Here is a 23,632-nt window from a genome sequence, read left to right as displayed (position 1 = left end):
ACAGACAATATCAATAATACAACCTTGTAATAATGCTGCAGGAAAGTCTACACACATTACAGACAATATCAATAATACAACCTTGTAATAATGCTGCAGGAAAGTCTACACACATTACAGACAATATCAATAATACAACCTTATTTTACAAGGTAAGAATGTAGACTCTCTTACTGCTGTGACTCGTAGAATTGGTTTAGCAATGTCCTTATAGCAGGGCCAGCAGTGCAGCTAGTCTCCTGGCCACAGGCTGTATTGCTCACCTTAGTTTGTAGCTTTCAGCATTCCATAGGCTATGCTGCTCGTGGGTCGCATATTAGTGGTAGATGGGGGCCTGGAGACTAGCTGCCTGCACTGCCCTTGCTACCACATTACCATGTGAAACTGAAGGTCTCCATGTAGTATAGAGGAGATGTCTTTAAATTGGCTGACTTGCTGCAGACCAGATACATAGCAGGTGCGGCTCAGTGAGTAAGCATTGCTTTTCCATGTGTTTCTTGCATTTAATTTGGGCAGTAGTGGAGGGGGGTTTCCCTGGTAGTGAGGGCAATGGAGAGGGCTGCCCCCTGTGGTGTAGCATGCGCCTGGGGGTCCAGATCAGTGGTGGCGCCTGGGGGCCCCCACTGTATTGCTCACCTTTGTTTGTAGTGTTAGATATAGGAAAGGGGAGATTAGTGTTAGGTAGAGGAGAGAGTAGTGTTACTCACAAGTGAGAAGAGATTGGTGTTAGGTATAGGAGAGGAGTGGATAGTATTGGGCATCAGAGAAGTTCATGTTCAGTATAGGAGTGTAGAGGGTAGTGTTAGGTATAGTAGAGGAGAGAGGTTAGTGGTAGACACAGGAGAGGAGAAGATAGTATTGGGCATCTGAAGGGTTAATGTTATGTATAGGAGAGGAGAGGGTAGTGTTGGCCACCGGAGAGGTCAGTGTTAGGTATAGGCTAATAGCAGCATCTGCTAGCTGATCAGTTGTGAGAGAATGTATAAATCTGGCTTTGTATGTTTTTATATCAATCTTGTATGGGCAATGTGTGTTCTATTTTTTTCTGGCTATTATATATATAACAATAGTTAAAAATCGCCTGCAAACCTGTAACCATTTGAACAAGAACCTATTCTATTGTAGTAACATTCATGAATACAATGCTCTTTTGTCTGTCAGGCCTGTGTGTGCAGCACCTTTATACCGGTATACTGCGGACTCATCCCTCCATGCCTGCAAGGAGTGGTACGTAGGCTAAGCCTCTCATTGTCCTACTGAAAGCCTGTACAACTGCTTCTGTAATAGTTGTGTTTGTTATATAATATTACCAATAAGTCTCTTTGCAGCTAGGATGAAAGCCATGTTAATCACTGGTTTTTACACATGATTGCTTAGCATGACTGTAGTCACTGTGGCACGCTGTTATTGTACTCACTGCTTTTTATGGTTGTTTGCATCAGTGACAAAATTAAATTGGACAAATGGCTTCTGTATGGCTGAGCTCAGCATTCAGCAGTGTCAGCTTGTATTATTGTTACGAGTCGAGGCAAATATTTGTACTAGTCAGAGGTAGCTATACAAAAAGCCATTTCCAGTTTTTGATAAAGGCACATCCTCAACAAAGGGATGTGCAGTGAGTTTTTTGTTTTAGATTATGTTTACTTCTACTAAATAAGAAAAAAAGTGGGCAAGACATAAAAAAATTAATATTTGACCGGAGCGACATCTGCTGGTGAGATAAGCAACCTCTGCTCACAAAGCATGTTTTAGATTTACTAGGAGGCACTATAAAGAGGCATTGCTATTTTACGCGCAGGAGGGGGGGGGGGGGGGTTGTTAAAGTTTTTTTTGGTTTTTTTATGTGGAAATTCCCTGAAAAGCCCAATTCCAGGAATCTGTTTTGTTTTATTACTGGGTTACATCTTTTGTATTTGTGTTGCTGTCACGTGTCTTCTTCTTAAAAGATTTCCAGTACTTCCTGTCTAGACAGGAAGTAGTAATATCTCTGGCGGATACTTTCGACAGATAAGACATTTTTATAGAATGGAGAAGAGTTACGATCGCCCCCCTAGTATGTATTGCTGTCCCCAGGACGATCAATATTCATGCTAATTTCACAATGCACCATAACCGTTCCAGCAGCAAGAAGTGAGGGGAACCTTTTCCAGTGGGGGCACAGTTGGCAGTAAACCATCCCGGTGATTTTAAAGAACTTTGCACATTATTGAAAACTAAAGTAAAACATTTTCCTGGAAATGAGCTTTAAAGAGTAACTGTCAGGCATAAAATCAAAAATCAATTCTTTATTTTTATCTGGTAAACAAGTAATAGGGATGCTAACCAGGCAATTCAAAAGTTAAAATCACTATTACGTTTCTTGTTGATAAATTATCATTCCCCAGTTTACATGACACTTATTAGGTAAAACACAAAATTTGGTACACAAAAGAGAAGTTGCAGGGCATGCTGGGTTGTCTTTCTTTGCTTCTCTGCTTCCCCTCAGACTTCACTAATGCAGCTTGATTGGCTGAAGCCTCTTTCCCTCCTGTTTTCCCCTCCCACACCTCTGTTCCTCTCTGATTGGCCAAAATTTCTCATGCTGAGATAATGCACTTTCTATAGTGAAGGGCGGGCAAATCAGGCAGAGGAGACTAAGGGCAGATATTACATCACGACTGGCTTCAAAATAGCTACAGTAAATATGGAAACTATCTAGAATAGGATTCTCTACTTTTCCTTTATAAAATTCACAGGAATCATAATGTGGACAGTGCAATACATATGTTATGTAAGTAGAGCAAGTATTTATCTACTTATTTTTTTTTTTTCCTGAGATAGTATGGCTGACAGCTCCTCTTTAAAATACCAAGACTGTTTGGCTGTGATTATACAGTGAAGTACTTTGTACATTGTTACTGTATGTATTTAGTTTCTATAGCAGAATATCCCAGTGACATTTTCTTCTGGATTTCCTATTTCAGCGGTATGTGGATGGAGGAATATCGGATAATCTGCCTCAGTATGAATTGAAGAATACCATTACAGTGTCGCCCTTCTCTGGTGAAAGTGACATTTGTCCCCGAGATGGCTGCACCAACATTCATGAGCTCAGAGTTACCAATACCAGTATCCAGTTTAACCTCAGCAACCTATACAGACTGTCAAAAGCTCTTTTCCCTCCAGAGCCCCAGGTACTGCCCCCTTCATAGGGTGACAAGTAGAAATGATATTTCATCTTCTGTCTGGATTCCTAATATTGTTTTAGCCATGCTATGCAGGCGCATGACTCGTTGCTAAAAACAAAACTGAGCCTAGTGACGGTGCGGGGTCTGCAGGGGGTTGGTGGAAGCCCCAGAAGGTGATTTTTTTTTTTTTTAGTTTTCAATTAAGGTTAACTTTAAGGTGCATGTTTCCATTTTTGCACGAGGTTTTTGTTAGCTTTCTGTGGAGGCAAATTTCCTCTCACAGAATCTTTAATTGGTCTTTATGGCCACCTAGTGGACAGAAAAGAAGACAGCTGGTAAATACTATGCTGTGTTCTTAGAAGCAGTAGAGTACCGTGATAGCAATCAGTAAAAGCAAAACTTCTTGTTCTTGCAGTACAGAAATTACCTTCTTGAAAGATTTGTGTAGTAATTGATGTCCTTACACATGAGCATTAGTTATTTCCACAAAGTACAACAATTCAAGTATCCTTGCTTTTGTAATAGGGCTGAAGTAGAACTATACAATACAATAATACAATACAATAACATTTCTATAGCGCTTTTCTCCCATAGGACTCAAAGCGCTTAGGCTCTCTCAGATTCAGTAATTAGTAGGATGAAGTATTCACACAACAAAAGTTATATTTCTGCAAATGCCAAACTGAACAGGTGGGTTTTCAGTCTGGATTTAAACACGTCCAGGGATGGAGCTGTCCTGATCTGTCGAGGTAAGGAGTTCCAAAACGTAGGGGCAGCATGACAGAAGGCTCTGGGACCAAAAGTTTCCAAGTGGACTCTGGGTATGACTAGATTATTAGAACCTGTTGATCTGAGAATGCGGGGATTGCTACGCAGCTGCAACATATCTTTCATGTATCCAGGGCCTAAATTATTCAGGGATTTAAATGTCAGTAGGCCAATCTTGAATAGGACCCTCCATTCTATAGGTAGCCAGTGAAGGGAATGCAGGACTGGCGTTATGTGGCAGTGACTTGGTTGGTTAGCAGTCTGGCAGCAGTATTCTGTATCAGCTGTAGTCGGTACAAGACCTTTTTTGGAAGGCCAGTGTAGAGAGCATTGCAGTAGTCCAGTCGGGATGTGATGAAGGCGTGGACTAAGGTTGGCAGATCTTCTGGGGGTATGAGGTGCTTGATTTTTGCAATGTTCTTCAGGTGAAAATAGGATGATTTCACCACAGCAGAGATTTGAGTTCTGAACTTTAAATCCCAATCAATTAGAACTCCCAGGCTACGCACATGATCAGAGCTGCGCAGATCTGTTCCTCCTATTACCAGTGGTGAAGACTGCAAGTTAAGTTGTTTTGTTATCATGCTCTGCCCTCCTATCAGGAGGACTTCAGTTTTGTCTGCATTTAGTTTCAGCCAGTTGTCATTCATCCATTGCTGTAGTTCACGTAAGCAGGCGTTTATAGTTAGAGTTGGGTCTGTCACACCAGGCTTGAAGAAAAAATATAGTTGAGTGTCGTCTGCATAGCAGTGGTATGTCAGGCCATGTTTTTGGATTAGTTTTCCCAGCGGTAACATGTAAATCGTGAAAAGCAGGGGAGAGAGGATTGAGCCCTGGGGCACCCCATACCTAAGTGATACAGGGGTGGACAGGAAGGGCCCCATAGACACTTTTTGGGTTCTGCCACTCAAGAAGGATTGGAACCACTGAAGAACTATGCCATCAATGCCGCAGTATTCCTGTAGCCTGTTTATCAAGATGTCATGGTCAACTGTATCAAAGGCTGCAGAAAGGTCTAGCAGTATGAGGATGGAGCACTCTCCTCTGTCTCTTGCCATGAGCAGGTGGTTGCATATTTGGATGAGGGCCGTTTCAGTGCTGTGGTGTTTCCTGAAGCCAGACTGGAATGGGTCATAACTGTTGTTTTGTAGGATTTTGGCTTCTAGCTGGATGTAAACAGCTTTTTCAATTAGCTTGCCTAGAAAGAGAAGGTTAGAGACAGGTCTGTAGCTGGTCATTGCATCTGGGTCCAGGGAGGGTTTTTTGAGGAGAGGCCTGATGATTGCTTCCTTCAGTAAAGCAGGAAATATCCCTGATTTTAAGGAACAGTTAACAATTTTTAGGAATACCGGTACGAACAGGTCGGGGCAGTTCAACATGAACTGTGTTGGGCCAGGATCTAGGTCACAGGTAGTTAGGCGGACGTGAAGGAGGATGCTTGATGTGACTTCTTCATCAATTTCTTTGAAGTTTGACCAAGGTGTTACATTGTCTCTGCTAATGGTCTTCGGCGCTATATTAGGCTCAGATGCTGTAAGTTGGATGTCGGACCTTATAGCGGAGACTTTGTCTGTGAAGAAATGGGCAAATTGGTCACAGAGGTCCTTTGAAGACTCGATGTTAAGTTTTTGACATGCCGGGTTGCAGAGTTTTTCCACTGTGCGGAACAGTTGGGCTGGTTTGTTAACTGCATTTGCAATCTCTATACATTTGATTTCGATATTATTATTAATTGCAAATTCAGTATGATACTGAAGATTATGCAAATGCAGTATTTCCAGTTCTATGATTGCATGTAAAGCAAATACAGCTGCATGTGTGTGGTTACCTGGCCATCACTAGTGTTGCACCAAATATTTCTTTTCTAGCAAAGCTGTTTGAGAAACTGACCGGTCTTGTCTGGATAGTGTACTACTTAAGGGCACCACCTCTGACATAGGACATCAGAATTGAGTTGGGAGTCCTTGGGCAAGACTCCTTCACACTGCAGGGTGGCCTACTGAGCGCACCCTTAGTGGATGCAGCTCTCATGCACTTAGAGTCCGGCAGGAGAAAAGCACTATACAGATGTTAGTATTATTATTATTATTATTATTATTATTATTGTTCAGTTGGCTCTGTTAGCTCCCAAGGCAAAGGACCATTCCGAGTTCCTTAGTATCGCTGCCATGTACGATATTTCCTATTTCAAACGTAAAGAATTTGTAAGCTTTGCTTCTGTGTTATGGCAACACCTGTAATGCGTCACTTCAGGACAGTGGGCAGAACAAGGAGATCATTAATGTAGGCCCCTGTAAGCCAACTGCATACAGAAAGCAGGATTGTAGCACATTTGTAGATTTAGTTTATAGTCCTATGGATAGAGCTTATGAGTGAGGTGTCACAGGATACCTTGTGGAGAACCTCAACAATGCATCCATGTCATGGGTGTCACCTTCAAGCCTTGTACTCACGTTAGATAAAAATCATTTGAAGCAATCTATTTCTGATGACAATCGTTTTAAAAAATTTAACTAAACCAATATCTGGTATTCTGCCCGATGCATCTGGCGGATCAGGTCAGATGACTGATGGGCAGATATTGTGCACTTGAACGTGGTGTACAAGTTCAAACGTCACGGTTACAGAGCATTCACACATGGCGTGTGAAATGTTGCTGGTGCGAGTAGTATTTGTACATACTAATCGTTCGGACTATCTGTGTGTGTGTGTGTGTGTACAACTGTTTAAACTACTTGTCGTTTCTTTTTGCCGGGTAATGTCATTTGAACAGCGTTTCTCGTTTGTGTGTACCAACTTTTATCTAGCATGTATGGACCTTCGGTAAAGGACCTTCAGTCTAGTAGTAGTAAATCAGTCTAGTAGTAGTAAATCCATTACATAAATGAAACTGTGGGATTTTTGCCTTTTCTTATTGCTATATTACATACTGTAAATATTCTTTTGACACATGAGTATGCAATGGTATAATATTAATGAAATGACAGTCAGAGTAGTGCCACATGTACTGCACAGCCAGAATAGTGGCTTGGCAGGAAGCATGCCATTGCTGACGCTTGGTCACTTATTTGCTGCAAAGACGAGTAGAATAGATTCCTTGTTTTCCGGATAATCTATGCTAACACTGTTAAAATCCTGAATAATATATGTTTACGCTCTTAATCTTTCACGGGGGTGAACATGAGGAGGTGAGCTTACTAAGCCTTCCCCACATACATTCCACATTTAAGAACTTCTCCATACTCTGTAAAGGCTTAGCAGGAAGCAAGTGTATTGCCTGATGCAGGCTGACCAATGAGAGGACATGGGGATTTATTTGACAAGTGGCCACAGAGGGTAGCTAGGGGATGGTGTGAGGTTTCGCTTTGGTGTGGAATGTTGGCACCTCTACTGCTTTATAGAATGAGTGGACTTAGTTAGAATATAAGAAAAGTTAGTAGATATCACATCCTCAGTGAAGCTTCTTTTATTTAAGACAGGCCAGTTTGAAACAAATAGTTAACACATTTAAAGTAATAAACTGGAAGCACAAACTTTTCTTATTACAAGCGTTTTCTTGCAGAGGAGTGGCTGCCCATGTGTCACCCCAGATGCAGCTGGGGGTGTCTGGTGATTGGCACATATTCTGTTGTTCCACAGATATTGGTACCTTGAAAGTGAGGAAGCCATTCTGGTGCAACATGCAATCTGGCACTAGTAATTTAAGTCCTTGAAATCTGTTAAAGCAGTATAAATGTTGTTTTTTTACACTAGTTTTATGCAGCGGCTTCTGACTGCCATTGGTAACGTTATGAAAATGCAGGAGATGGCAGTCTTTTATGTGTTGTTGCTTTAGTCAAAAGCAGTGTTAAAATGACAAATTGTACTCTTCACTACTTTAAATAGACCATGGATTACTACTTGCTAGTATGGGTAGATAGTTATCATTGTGTGTGTACATTTCTTTCCATTTTGTGTAGCTCTGTTTTCTTATGCCTGTTGCAGGTACTGAAAGACATGTGTCAGCAGGGCTACAGGGATGCTTTGCATTTCTTAAAGCGGAATGGTAGGTATAGAATTTGTTTTTCCAGTCTGATTGTAAATATTAACTCGGCGCTAAATGTACTTATTTTTGTATTATAAATATTTAAAATCTGTTTGTGTGTGTGTGTATAGATAGATAGATAGATAGATAGATAGATAGATATATCTCTACACACACACACACACACACACACACACACACACACACACACACACACACACACACACACACACACACACACACACACACACACACACACACACACACACACACACACACACACACACACACACACACACACACACACACACACACACACTTACACACACACACTTACACACACACTTACACACACACTTACACACACACTTACACACACACACACACACACACACACACACACACACACACACACATACACTTACACACTCATAAGAAAATAAAATGACTTGTTAGGAAGCATCAAATCGAGGGCACTGTTATAGGGAGTACTATAGTGGGGGTGTTGTAATGGGAGAACAATAATGACCAGCTGTGTAACAGACCCATTGTATTGGGGAGCACTAGAATGAGCACTGTAATGGGGAAGATTGTAATGGAAAGCACATTGGTGGGGAACCTATAGTGGTGGCATGTAGCCCATTGGTACTTTACCATGGCAGCAGGGATTCAGCTATTGGAGCTTGGTGCCCGGCATCCCCAAAAACTTTGCCTCTGCTTGTTCTGTTGAGCAGAGTAGCTGAATGGAACAGAAAAAAACTTCAGTTGTGTTGTAGGAAATGTTTTGGATAATTTAGGACTGCTTAGCTAGTGTATATACGCCATGAGTGGCAACATGTCAATGGTTTATTAAATCTGTCTAACTGTTACAGCCATGGGAATGCAATAAACATGTGACTGTAGTTGTAAACTCATAACATGGTTACTTTACCAGTTTAGTTACTGCGCATAAATAAGGGTCAGTGTTTATTGGCCACTGTGTACATGAAAAAGTCACAGATTTATGACTTTGATAGTGAAAAGTTAGTTTGAGCTGTCTTTTATAACCACAGGACTGTTGAACCGGCCACGACCTAGAGATCTGGCTCTGGCACCCGCTGCCAATCCAGCCAATCAGAATGAAGAGAACAGCGAGGAGGAGGCGCAGCCTGCAGAAAGCTCTGCCGTAGAGGAAGTTGAGAATCATGTGTTTGATCATCTTCCACAGAGACTTAATGAAGGTAAAGCTAACCTGTACAGATTTCCACTTCTTATAGCAGTGAAGGCTGCTCGTGTGGCGAACCCTTAAAGTTGTTGTATTTGCCACTTTTTATTCATTGTCGTATAATGTCCCTACCCTTGTCTAAAGCTGGCCGATTGATTAAGCAGATCAGGAAAATACAACAATGAAACATTTGTAAAGTGCTTTTCCCATAGGACCCAAATTATCAAGATTTCCCTGATATCAATAGCTTCCCTGGTAATATATTTATGCTATGCCTGCATATTTGCTAGGTGTTTTGTTTTAAGCACTGTTTCAGTTTTACATGGAGATCCGTTTCTCTGTCTTTTCAGCTCTTCTGGAGGCCTGTACCGAGAAGCGTAGTATGTTCCTATCAATATCCAACCTGCTGCCTGTGCGCTTAGCATCAGCATTGATGTTGCCATACACTTTACCCGTGGAATCTGCAGTGTCCTTCACATTCAGGTAATGGCCACTATTGGGTTTTACAGTTCAAAACTGCTCACTTTTACTTGAGAATGTTTTAATTTACAGAATGGCAAAATGAGATATGTTTAAGTTGTTATGGAGAGCCAGATTCACCAGGATTCTTTCTGCTTTAACCACTTTGTGACCGGATGGCTCTGGCCCCTTGTAAGACCAGAGCCGTCTGTGCCCTTTTAAGACATGATTGTTGTGATCACAGCAATCACGGGGTCAGATACCAAAAAAATTGTCTCGTGCTTGGTATATGGAAGCTCGGCTTTTAGCGTAACAGCAGAGCAAGCAGTTGCAGTGATGCGGACAGCAAGAGCGAGCAGACAGCGCTGCGGCAGTGATTGAAAGCCACGTCCTGGCAGGAATCAGCGGCCACAAACGAGGTTGGATTTCAATCACCGCCGTTCAGAAGCGGTAGGCAATTATAGTGTATTAAATAGAAAGACAGAAATGTGCCTTCTTAAAACAGAGGATGTAGTAAGCATATGAGGTTTCCCACAGTGCATTACTGCTGAATATGCAATTATCCCTTTGTTGTCCCTGAAGGCTAAACAAAACAGAAATTTGCAGACTCCTAGGAGTTTTGGTTCACCATGTATTAACCATCATTGCGGTAATCCAGAGCTACACTCGGGCTAGCCACCGGGAGCTCCATACAGAGTATAGCGCGCAGAGGGTGTTTTTACTCGCCTCCCGGGGGATACAGATGTCTGTAGCGGTTCTCCTTCCTGTCCTCCGAGGCTCTGAATCACTCTGGTGAGATCGCCATCATCGATCTCACCAAAGAGTTACAGCGCCACCTGGATGATGAAGGCAAAATTGCAGCGCTGGTGCCCAGGGAAGTGAGAGAGCAGGGGCTGCTGCAGGCATTTTGGCGGCATGATTTTTTTTATTTTAGGGTCCAAAACATTTTTTAAGAAGACCCTAAAATCCGGAAATAATCATACCGCACTAGGCTATTTTGTATACCAGTAATTTCATTAAGAACTGTAGATGCCATAAATTGTACCTGGACTCAGGGCTGCAAACCAGCTATGGTGGAGTTCCCCTCACAAAGACAATACTACACCTTTTTTTCACATATGATGCTTTTTAAAAAATATATATTTGTAAAGCAATTTTTTTTCCTATATTGAAAAGCTGTGAATGTGAACAATACTGCACGTTTACTTGATGTTTCTGTGCCCCTCATAGGCCTCGTTCAGACTATGTGCGATGCCGTGCGCATTTTGGCAGCGTACATGGTGTGCGACACGCAAGAACGGTAGAAGGGCATAGACCGCTTTTCTACCGTTCCGATCATATGCGCTGCGCAGCAGTGCGATGCACTATCCTACTGCTGCATGCATTTTTCGGGAGTTGCAGCGCAGATTCATTCACTGTAGTGAATGGGATCTGCAGCACAGCGCATAGTAGCGCAGATGGCATGTTTGTACGCGTTGCGTTCCGATCACACACCCATCTGCACTAAATGATCTGAACGAGGCGCTACTCAGGCAGAGATATTTTTTTGTTTTTGTTTTTTTAAAGGGCACCTGAACAGAGAGGGATATGGAAGTTGCCATATCATTTTCTTTTAACCACTGCCATTGCCTGGCATCCTTCTTATATCTCTTTTGCTGCAGTAGTATCTGGATCACTCACCTGAACCAAGTCTTGAGTGGATTAGCCCAATGCTTGGTTCGGAAACATCTGATCTGCATGCTTGTTCAGGGTCTATGTCTAAAAGTATTGGAGAAAGATGATCAGCAGGGCAGCCAGGAAATGTGCGTTGTTTAAAAGGAAATAAATATGTCCGCCTCCATATCCCTCTCACTTTTAGTGTGCTTTAAATGTTACTTAAAGGGATCCTGTAGGGGGGTCGGGGGAAATGAGTTGAAGTTAAGCGGGGCTTCTAATGGTCCCCCGCAGGCATCCTGTGCCCGTGCAGCTACTCCCCAATGCTCAGGCCCCGCCTCCGGTTCACTTCTGGAATTTCATACTTTAAAGTCTGAAAACCACTGCGCCTGCGTTGCCTTGTCCTCGCTTCCCCTGATGTCACCAGGAGCGCACGGCGCAGGCACAGACCATACTGGGCCTGCGGCAACGCAGGCGCAGTGGTTTTCAGACTTTAAAGTCTGAAATTCCAGAAGTGAACCAGAGGCGGGGCCGGAACATTGGGGAGTGGCTGCGCGGGCACAGAATGTCTGTGGGAGACCATTAGAAGCCCCGAGTAACTTCAACTCATTTTCCCCTGACCCCCCTACAGTGTCCCTTTAAAAATCTCAACTCTGCAGGTAAATGTATTTTTAGAATTCCATTATCTGCAGCTCTGGCCAGTAAGGTGTTATTTATAAATGTAGACCAAAGCAGAGAGTAAATGACATGAAGTAAAGTTTTTAGGTCAGGATTCCTCTAATTCACATTTTCCATTTTGGTTAATCAATTAGAAAAAAATCTTTCTGATTTTATAGCAATATGAGGCAGATTCAGCAGGTCCTTTTTGCTGACGGATGTTTTGTGCAGCAGATTTATTCATGCTTTCTGTCCACCTCCTTCTGTGTTTCTAAACTGCGCTGCAACCATTTTGTCACAACTGAAGTATGCCAGTATAGGTGTCAAAGGTTCACGGAACAAAGTCTACTGTGCATGGTGCCAGAAGCAGCCTGGGCAGTTGCCATCTGCCCTGATTTCTACTATTTTTCTCTGGTCTCTGGTGCTTATATTCTACTTCCCGTTCTGAGCGTGTCTTGGTGGTTAGACTGACAGCTGCAAGTAAGAGGAGGAAATGCAGCATGGAGAGACGTACAAGATGTAGGACTAGTATAGAAGTTTCAGCATACGGGAGAATTGTTGGCGTGAGTCAAGCTCAACAACAAAATCAAGCATTAAAGGAAACCAGAGACTAGTTTAACTAAGAGTTCCTGGAGAGATACGTAGAGGGCGCACTTCTCTTACCCAGACTGGACACAACTGGCTGAAGTTACGGGACCCAGTACTGAAGAGGGAGAAGACTGAGGATGGCAGCGTGGGAGTGTTCCGTGCATGTGGGGCTGGAGGAAGCCCAAGGTATGTATAAAACTTTTAGTTAAACTCGTCTCTAGTATACTTTAAAGAGCATTGTTTCCTTACTTTGCTGCATGAAACCACCAGGTTGGGGAGCAGACCTTCTCACCATAGTTGAGATGGCTACTAGGTTACCTCGGGTGGCTTAGCTGTGTGTATGTGGAGATGCATGCACGTGGACAGGACTGTCTAGGAGTTTATGTATACACCTGCTTATGTTTCTTAAACTCTAGTTATGTGTGTGTTGCTACTTTTTTTCTTTAAAGCTACCCTAATTATGTCACACTGCACCGAGACGTCTTTGCATCACCCCCTCCCCCCGCCTCCCCCCATATTTATTTCCTTTTAAGCAATGCCAGTTGCCTAGCTATCCTGCTGATCTATCTGGCTGCAGTAGTGTCTGAATCACACCAGGAACAAGCATGCAGTTAATCTTGTCAGATCTGACAATAATGTCAGAAACACCTGATCCGCTGCATGCTTGTTCAGGGCATATGGCTAACCTTATTAGAGGCAGAGGATCAGCAGAATAGCTAGGCAACTGGTATTGCTTAAAAGGAAATAAATATGGCAGCCTCCCTATCCCTCTCGCTTCAGTTCACCTTTAAAGAATACATAAAGTGACATGATGAGATAGACGTGTGTGTACAGTGCCAAGCACAGGAATAGCTATGCTGTTTCTTTATCTTTCTCTGCCTGAAGGAGTTAAACATCAGGTACACAAGTGACAGTTTCTGTCTGGGTCCAAACTGGGTCGGACTATACAGAAAAGAAATAAAAACGGCCAATAGTTCGTAGAAAACTTAAAGAGCAGATTTAAAAATAAAATAAAACTGTGGGAGATCTTAAAAAAAGGTCATTTTTAGGAGAAGGAGAATAGATACAAATATTTATCCCATATTTTTTTTTTTAATTGTGTGTTTCCTTTAAGACATGATTATACCCTGGGCAAATTCCCTATTTTTTGTCTTTTATTCTTGGGATTCATTTCTGTGCAGTCTTTGTGTTAATGCATCAGATCAGTAATGCAGCAAATGTTTTGGTCTCCATAATACATTTTACCACAACCTGTTGCTTATTTTCTGTTTTTAAAACAGATAAGAAACAGGATATTGTATTTCTAAAGCTGTTAAGGCTTCTTTAGGTAATATATGCAATAAAAGTAACCTATGTGCACATCAACATCCATTCATGCCCAGATAAATCCTTTACTTCAAATTCCTGCACACTTACAGTAACTGGATGTTTGATGTGGACACTGGATCACATGACTGATCATTTCTAACATGATGCTGTACTGCAGAAGACGAGCACCTCGTATGAATTACTGTAGCATTGTCTGGTATTAATCTGTGCTGTTATTTGTGCTTTACAGATTGCTGGAATGGCTTCCAGATGTCCCTGAGGATATTCGGTGGATAAAAGAACAGACACGTAAAATCTGTCGATATGTGCTGAGGAAAGCCAAGAAGAAGCTGGGCAGCCAAATATCAGCCAGGTATACAGATTATATATGCTATATTTCAGAATCGTACTTTAGTAATGTTATTTGTCTAAATCTAAATGCTCACCTGATGATAGATCGGGGACCTCACCGTAACGCCTCCCGGCAAACGAGGTTCTCCCACCTTCCTGCCCACGGGAACATGTGACTGCACATGACAGGCGTGAACAAGAGTTCAAACGATCGTGGCACTTTGGGTGGGAATCATCAGGGATCTTAAAGATCCGAACAGCCATGACAGTTGTTATCACCGTGTGTCGCAGAATGCCATTTGCTTTGTCGCACAACTGAACCCACGTCCCAATATCACGTAAACGATTGCTCGCCACTCAAAGAAACGCTGGTCGTCGTGTGAAAAGCAGTAGGCAATCTTGGATAGATACAGTAGGAAGTTTCTGGAAAGTGTCTGCAACACCTCAACCAAATAACTGTGTGTGCTAGGGCTCAAAACAAGAGCAATTATATGGTAGAGGAAGAAAGCCCTTAAAAAATAGCATCTCCCACAGCAAAATTTGAAAAAGTATAACAAAAATCTTTATTCAACATTAGGTATAATAATAATCACAATATTGATCATTCAATAAAGAATAAAACCATTTAAAAAACAAGCAAATATTCCAACATGATCCCTGCTGCATATGAAACAATCACTCTAAATGCAATATATTGTATAATGACACAATGCTGCTTTCAGATAAAATACCCTACAGTAGGCTCAATATTGAGCCCAACAGGGGGAGAACTCGGGTTCAGTATGTAACCTAGTGTGATGCAAGACCAATAAACACCTGTGCAATGAGAACTAAAAAATAAACACATGAATAAATATCACATATATAAAAAAATAAAGTGCTCAATTGCTATCCAGATATTTTTTAAATGGTTTTATTCTTTATTGAATCATCAATATTGTGATTATTCTAACAGCCTGTAGCGTGGATCAGGGGGGGGGGGGGGAGGGGGTAGGCCCTAGAACTGCGCAGCCGCACTAGCGGCTATGCGGACTGCGCAGCCGCGGCCAGCTCATGCGGCCATGTTTGTAGAGGCAGGACAGCCTGACCCGGGCCGTGCGGTCGGGAGCCAGCCAGGGGGGTATTGAGCGGCGGGGACCCGGCGGAACGGCGCGGACAGCGTCCTCCGTGCATTCAAATGTGATGCAGGTATTTAACTTATTTTTTAGATTTGGCCTCGGAAGTCCTTTAAAGTACAACTGAAGTGAGAAGAATATGGAGGCTGCCGTATCTATATCCTTTTAAACAATACCGGTTGCCTGGCAGCCTCCATATTCTTCTCACTTCGGTTGTTCTTTAAAGCAGAGCTAATATTTGTATAGGGATTGTAAAATATTGAATATTTTTTCTTTTTCTACAAACATGATTTGTTTTCTTTTTTTGCTTAAATTCATTTGAGCAGAAACACATAAGAAATCATTTTAAGATGTCCATACACTCTTCACTTTACATTCTTATTCTATCTTACAGACTAAGTATTCCTATAACACATTATTTACTTAGCTCGTCATGCTATAGAGATCTAGTAGGATTGTTTGATGTATGGCCAGCTTTAAGACCAAAGGGGAAATCGTACATGATTGCAACCTTGTTTATAAAAAATCTGTGGCTGTTTCCCTTTTCTCTTGTTAAAGTACAACTGTAATGAGAGGGATATGGAGGCTGCCATATTTATTTACTTTTAAACAATGCCAGTTACCTGGCTGTCCTGCTGATATTCTGCCTCTAATACTTTCAGCCATAGACCCTGAACAAGCATATGGCAGAACAGATGTTTCTGACATTATTGTCAAATCTGACAACATTATCTGCCTACTTTTGTCTGGTGTGATTTAGACAATACTACTGCCAAATAGACCAGCAGGGCTGCCAGGCAACTGGTATTGTTTAGAAGGAAATAAATATGGCAGCCTCCATATCCCTCTCGTCAAAGTTTTCCTTTAACATAAACTTTGGAAAAAAATTCAAGTTAAATACTTACTAAGATAGAGGGACTTCCCATGTCATCCTAGACCCCACCACTGCTCGTTGGGACTCTCTTCTAACTCATGGCCGAAATACCCTCCATGTATGATCACAGCTGCTCTGTGCCTGCGTGAGACCTGTCTGCTCTGGCGCATACGAATGGAGCCATCACACATAGAGGAGAGAGCCGTGCTCAAGCAGCTCTGTGATACTGCGCAGGTGCAGACAGGATTCTTGCAGGCGCAGTTGCAAGAGCAAATCCAACAAGGGTCAAGGATGATGGGGAAGCCTTAGGCCTATCCAGTGGCTGCCCTCTACTAAGGTAAGTATCTAACTTTTATTAAATAATTTCCCTTAGGTTTAATTTTAACCTCACCCTTTTTCATCTATATTTCCAAGTGTGATGTTTTGTTACAACATATGGTATTATACTTTTTGTTGTAGACTCCACTACCACCTGGAGTTGAGGAGATCTCAAAGCCTTCCCATGCCTTTGGTCCTTGGTGCCGGTGAGTCTTTGCCCAGGTGGATTAGAAGTAGCGCTTCCGTAATGGATTTGATGCAAAAATGGGATGACTATCAGAGGCATCTGATGCCTGGACTCTTCTGCATCAATGTAGACATGCAGGCTACACTGTACCACCATCAACAGCCACAACAGCCTGCACTTTCCATGGACCTCATGGACCCCAACAGTCTTCTAATGGTGGAGGTAGCCAAACCCAACAGCTTGGAAGCATCATGAAGACCATATTCTGACATGAATGAATACCAAAGCTCTGTGTTCAGATAAGGACCTTAACTGTCATTGGTAATTTTACCAAGTTGCGTTTGATCAAGGTCACTTATAGGTATTATGTTTCTGAGGTAAAAAAATAACTTTGTAAACCAATTGTAATTGGGCTTCTAGTGTCCATTACTGAAAAACTGTGAGTTTTCAAAAAGATAAGGACTTATGGGACCGGACTGAGGTAGCCACAGACAATATTGTACTTATCAGTGTTCGTAAACCGAAGATATTCAGTGGCTGTGAAATGGGTCATCTGGATGATGAACTTCACCAAAGCAATGCAATAATGGACCTTAAGAAGTGAAGTAGCAAGGTGCCAAGTATTAGGCGATATTTCACTAATGTGTGATTCTTATCAGGTACATCTCAGCACCAGACAACTCCTGTCTACGTTATACTGACATGTTGTCAGCATTAAGTGGTAGATGATTTAATATAAGTTTACTGTTGCTTAAGCAGAGTATTTCTTTTTTTTTTTAGTTCTGTTCAAAGTCTACTCAAATCTTGCTTATTTTGTACATTTAAGGGAGCACTGTGTTGATGCTGTAGTAATAGGCAAGGATAATTGTGTCAGGTGTTCAGCCAATAATATGAAAAACATCAGTGAAGATAGAGGTCCCTCTTCTGTCCAGAACAGCTCTTACGCCCTAAAGCATGGACTCCACAAGAACTGTGAAAGAGCCCTATGGTATCCGGTACAACACATTAGCAGCAGAAAAGTGATGAAAGTCCTCTGTTGACATGTAATACTATTGCCACACAGGGGTGTATGTGGACTGCAATACTGTTCAGTTAGGTGGTACATGTCAGGCACACAATCATGGGATCAGACCACCTCCTTCTTTCGCTCCATGGTCCTGTCCTGACCCAAACATGCTCATTCTAGGCACTTTGTGCGGTGGACGGGTCAGTGTGGTCTCTCTGACTCATCTGACCTTTTTCTCTCATGACAAGCATTAGGCGTTTATGTACTGAAGCTCTTCTGTGGGATCGGACCCAAAAGGCTATCAATCAGCCTGCTGCACTCATGACCTTGATGTCAGTTCATCAAGCTTCAGTTGTAGGCTCATCCCATTAGAAGTGAGGATTTTTCTGTTTATGCCCTCGTTGGGCTGTGCAGTCTAGCTGGGATCATGCCAGCTACAGAAAATGGAAATGCATAATGTAATTTTAACTTCCTCCATAAAACACTATAGAAAACATTCAGCTAAATGGGTTGCTACAGGCATCACACACTTTCATCTGCTTCTTTTTTTTTTATTCTTCTGAGCGTCAATTCTTTTAGGAAGATTGTCAGTCAAATCTATTTAGAAGCCTTATGCTTTCCTCAAATTAAGGAATAGACCTTTATATCTATGATATGTGTTAATGTTATGTAAGCACTGTGGTTTAGTAAAGTAAACCTGATGGATAATATTACTCGTACCAAGCAGCGTGCAGTGCTGCAAGTGGTATTAGCGCAGGGGACAAGTGTAGCAACAACTCACTGCAGTTTAGGCTAGTACCAAGGAAGGTCCTTTGAAAGGGCACTCAGTGATTGTGACCCTTTGCTGTGTGTCTGCCTGCAGAGAGAAGCCCTTTTTAAATATTTGGCTGTGAAGAGTTTGTCTCTCACATGTCAACACTCTGCAGGCTCAGCCATCCAATCCCTGCCAGGCAGCTTCCTGAAACTTCTATCCCGGCTATTGGATAGGTGAAGCTCTACTCCCAACACATCCTGGCCAAGGTCACTAGATAACACGTTATCCCCTGGAAGGTGGCAGGAGAGCGCCCTCACTTACATACTACTATCTATATCGATTATGGTTTGTTTATGTTTGAGAAGGCTTCAGCATGTTATGACTTTTGGGATTTGAATGCAGATATTAGTGCAGTGTGGAAAATTCATGCCAGTATTACATACGTATTGCAGAGTTACAGCAAATAATCACTATTAAAAGACAACTGAAGTGTGAAGTATACAGAGGCTGACCTATTCATTACCTTCTAAACAATACCAGTTACCTGGCATCCTGCTGATCTTTCTTTCATGCATTACCTGATCAGCATGCTTGTTCGGGGTCTATGACTAAAAGTATTAGTGGCAGAGGATAAGCAGGGCTGCCAGGCAATGTGCGTTGTTTAAAAGGAAATGAATATGGCAGCCTCCATGTTGATGTTCGAGGCTTTTCTCTTCCTCATTTCATACGTTTTGTGGTAGGCAACCGGAAATGTCAGTGTTTTTGTCGCTAAATGCTAAAGCCAATGACTTTACATCGCCCTAGCTCTGCTCAACAACGTACAATCACAAGGGCTGATTCACAGTACAGGGAGCCACATTGTACAGCACAGCTCCATCCACTGTCATATTTATTACACTGTGGAGACCAGTCTATAGATATGCAGTGCAAGTGGAAGCTTCAGACATTGCCTGTATGGGACACTTATTGTGAATGGGCCCTTATAATGTGGCTGGAGAGTGTAATGGTTAAGGGCACTGCCTCAGTCATGTGAGACCAGGGTTTGAATCTTGGCTTTTCCTATTCAGAAAACCAGTACCTATTCAGTAAGGAGTCAGTGGGCAAGACTCCCTCGCACTGCTACTGCCTATGAAGTGCTTTAATTCCACCAGGAGAAAAGCGCTATACAAATGTTAGAATTCTTCGAAAGAAAAACACCTGGTGTGATTTACAGAAACGTTGACATGGAAAATGACACAGTATGTTTTTTTGACTTGGACTTTATAAGATGTGGTTTGGAAGGTGCTGTCAGCAGGTCTTCTCTATTGGTAAACCCGTGTTCACAAAGTGCTGCCTATATTACCAGCATCGTTGATATATGTTTGGAAATTGAGGGCATCTAATCGAGTTCCAGAAATAAATTTCCCTGACACCTTCTTTATACCTCTACCCATGTCCTAGTGTCAGTTCTATAGATCCCCTGAAACGAGTCCCATTTGTCAGAACATTTGAGGGAATAGGAGTCTGTCCAGCATTGGTTAGCTCCTCCCCTTCCTTGGTGCAGTGGGAAAGTAAGCTTAAGGAATTATTACAGCAGACCCTTATGAGGCCCTTGTGGTTTCTGTTGCATAGTAATGCTCTGTGTTATGTTTTTCTTTCACTTCTGGAGGCTTCACAATCTTTGACGTGAAATTCTGTTTTCTGTATTAATTTATTCTAACGTCTATGCATACGCTGCTTATTTTATGCTTTGTACAAAATGTACTTCTGTTGAACTGTTGCTGCGTTTTTCAGATGTACACTGCCTTATGTATAGTCTGTTTTGTTTTTATTAACGTACCTCAAAATGGGTGATGTCAAGAAAGTGAAGCAATTTCTCATGCACCCCTGGGACTTGAAGTCCACAAAAACATATTGTTCTACCTCAGATTGAAGCATGGCTGCTGTAGATTGCCTATATTACAAAGGGCTGTCTTACAGGCAGTACATTTTGGCTAAACTTGTATTGAATTTATGTTCTACATCAGAATCCAACTAGAAAGCTTACGCTTGGCCTGCAGGTTGTAAGTGTAAATCAGAGATGGCTGCTTCTGTGATATTCTCTCTGTATTGGGAGGCGGAGACACACATCTGCTACATGGCTGCACAATAAGCTTATTTATAGGTGTCATTTAATGTTAAAGGGAACCTGAGGTGAGCGGGATATGGAGACTGCCATATTTATTTCCTTGTATACAATGCCAGTTGCCTGGCAGCCCTGTTGATCTTCTACCATAAGTAGTGCCTGAGTCAAAACCCTGGAACAAGCATATGGCTAATCCAGTAAAACCTGCATCAGCTGAGTCAGAGTACCTGCTGCATGTTTGTTCAGGGTCTATGGCTATAAGTATTAGACACAGGATCACGAGGACTGCCAGGCAACTGGTATTATTTAAAAGGAAATGAATATGGCCGCCTCCATATCCCTCTCACCTCATGTTCCCTTCAAAGCTGAACTTCAAGCAGACGCGTAACTACAAAACATGGGGCCACCTTAATGTTCACAACCCTTCCCTTGGCTCCCCTCACATCATGGGGGTCCATCATACAAGGGTCATGAAACAAGTGTGGCCATCAGGATCTTTACAGCCACAAAACCCTGATCTATCAGAGAAAGGGAATGTTGGGCCCTCCCACACCTCTGGCCCCCCTGCAGTCACAGGAGCTGCTCCCCCTGGTTACGCCCCTGACTTCAAGCTAACCGTTACATTAACACCTGAATGCAGTAAATGTGAAATTCCACAAACAAATTTATAGTTCTATAATAAATGTTAGCGGGATGTGTCATCAGTTTAGTGAGTAGCAATGACTCCCTTTGCATATTTATGAAGTGGGGACAATTACCACTTTACACATCACCCTGCACCACTGCATAGCACCGCAGTGCACAATGTCATCCCTGGCCAGTAAATAATAGGCTGCTGTCACAAATACCTCTGTGATAAGCAATAATGCTCTTCCTAATGCTGCTGATGTCTTGGCTGACCAATGGAAGAGCCGATAATATCTTGCTCCCTCATTGAGAAAAGGCTGTTAGTAGCTGTGAGTTGACTGAAGACCAGCTACCCTCACTGTGGATAGAAAGCTCCCCGGAGGCTTCTATTGACTTGAATAGTGCAGCTCTGTATGTGTATATATATATATATGTGTATATATATATATATATATATATATATATATATATATATATATATATATATATATATAAGTACAGAGGGGCTGCAGCACACAACAGGAAAACAGTGACAGGGGCTCTTGGTTACGCTTTAACGCGCTTAAGCTCACCAACTGCGCCAAAGTGTCCCCAATCTGGTGAGTCCTACTCTACCATGCAAAATGCCAGTTTTTATAAGCAGTCTAGTGGGAACTAAACCAAAAACCCTAAAATGTCAACTAGATGGGAAAAAAGGAAATTAAAAACACCTCACCCTTCACCTAGCTACCAAACGAACTCTCTTAACATGTGCAAAGCACTCATTTATATACTTAACTGTGCTAGAGGTGGGCGTGGTCATGCAGGCTCACAGGGGAACATTATATATATATATATATATAATGTGGGCGAAGTTTTCCAAGTTCAGTGGCCATTGCTGTGCTGCACCCTCTGGGTGTATGCGATCCTCTGGAGCTGCATTCATGTTGTACAGTCTACACTGTATATAGAATCAGCCCCAGGACGTGTACAATGCCCTACTCTCACCAGAAGTCTGAAGGCACCAGTGCAAGCAGTACAAGTGCCCGGCCTGGGCTAATCGAAGCACCAAAGAATTAATGACTTTTTTTTTTTTCCATGGTAGCGGACTTTTACATATATTGATGGACATACTAGCTGATATTAATTGTACAGATGATGGTAGATTTTCAGCTATGGTGACAGAGTAAAGTTGTCCAGCCTGATGATTGCTTTACCCTCTCAGCATCAAAGATCAATGCTGGGGAAACTGGGCCACTGTTATTTACTCAATGCTGTTTATAGCGGTGTTCCTTTCACAGGACACTATGTAATGATCAGTGACCTTGGATAAGTACAGGTCTGTGTTACTGGGGTCATCAGCGCTGAACTGCTTATTACAAATAGCTTTAGCATTAGTCAGCTCAGGTTGGTGACATAAGTTGACAGTAAAACTGGGCGTGGATATAGGCCTGTGTGCTACCAACATATGTATAGGATGTACTGTGTAGGGCTACCATTATGTACAATAAACAGATTTCTGTACAATCCATGCATTCATTAAATCTTCCATGTTCTTCAACAAATACAATCCTTATCTGAGACATATCAGCCCACAGCCATTGCCCCTGAAATGATAGTGAATTGGCAGTCGTGCTGTTGCAGACACATGCATACCCTTGCTAGAACTTTGTGACTAAATGCATGACAACCAAACAAACTGTATTTATCATTGAAACAGTAAAGCAGCTGGCAGTGTGATGTGCAACATTGAGATGTGACAGCAAATGATGCTATGTAGAGCCCTTCCTTACATCTCAGTCATGCTAGCTGGCTTCACAAACGTAGTCCGCTACAAGTTTCTGTCTTCACCTTACTGCTAACAGCCTTATGCTGGATACACACCATGCGTTTCCGCGTTCGATGCGTCCGTTGATACGCATCGATTCGATTATTTCCGACATGTCCGATTCAAGCTTCGATGGATCGTTAGGTCGATTTGCCATACTTTACATGGCAATCGACCTAAAAATCATCGAAATGCGTTCGGAAATGCTCGGAAATAATCGAATCGACGCGTATCGACGGACGCATTCGACGCGGAAACGCATGGTGTGTATCCAGCATTATATACAGATAACCCACAATTCAGAGCAAGACATCCAATAATTGAAAGGCATAGCTTGGTTAGAAATGCCATTGTACTGAATCAGATCACTATTTACTGTCTATGTAGAAAAAGTAGCATTGCCCCAAGGAAATGGCAGATGTCATTCCTGCAGTGTGAGAACAAAGGCTGCTTTTGTCTGTTATAGGCCGCATCATTATTTCCCCACAGTTATATATAGAGCCAATATTTAGCATCTCAGAAATTTCTGTGATGTAGTATTACAGTTAGACTTCTTTTTTGCTATTTATAGACTAGACTCAGTCTAACTGTAATACTACATCACAGAAACTTCTGAGATGCTAAATATTGGCTCTATACATAACTGTGGGGAAATAATGAT

General features: G+C 42.2%; 1 protein-coding gene across 1 annotated transcript in view; it reads left to right on the top strand.

The window, feature by feature from the left end:
• Positions 1-23,279, top strand: part of PNPLA2 (patatin like phospholipase domain containing 2) — a 58,573-nt gene extending 35,294 nt beyond the window's left edge. Inside the window, exons 4-10 of the mRNA XM_068260775.1 lie at positions 1,162-1,227; positions 2,964-3,173; positions 7,920-7,980; positions 9,012-9,179; positions 9,514-9,646; positions 14,079-14,201; positions 16,628-23,279. Of these exons, the coding sequence (XP_068116876.1) occupies positions 1,162-1,227; positions 2,964-3,173; positions 7,920-7,980; positions 9,012-9,179; positions 9,514-9,646; positions 14,079-14,201; positions 16,628-16,928 (1,062 nt within the window). The 3' untranslated portion in view covers positions 16,929-23,279. The remainder of the gene's footprint in view (positions 1-1,161; positions 1,228-2,963; positions 3,174-7,919; positions 7,981-9,011; positions 9,180-9,513; positions 9,647-14,078; positions 14,202-16,627) is intronic.
• The last annotated feature ends 353 nt before the right edge of the window (positions 23,280-23,632 follow it).

Source organism: Hyperolius riggenbachi, chromosome 11 (genome assembly GCF_040937935.1).
Source record: "Hyperolius riggenbachi isolate aHypRig1 chromosome 11, aHypRig1.pri, whole genome shotgun sequence".
NCBI lineage: Eukaryota > Metazoa > Chordata > Amphibia > Anura > Hyperoliidae > Hyperolius > Hyperolius riggenbachi.
Note: the sequence above shows the minus strand (reverse complement) of the source record. Positions and strands in the feature narration are given on the sequence as shown.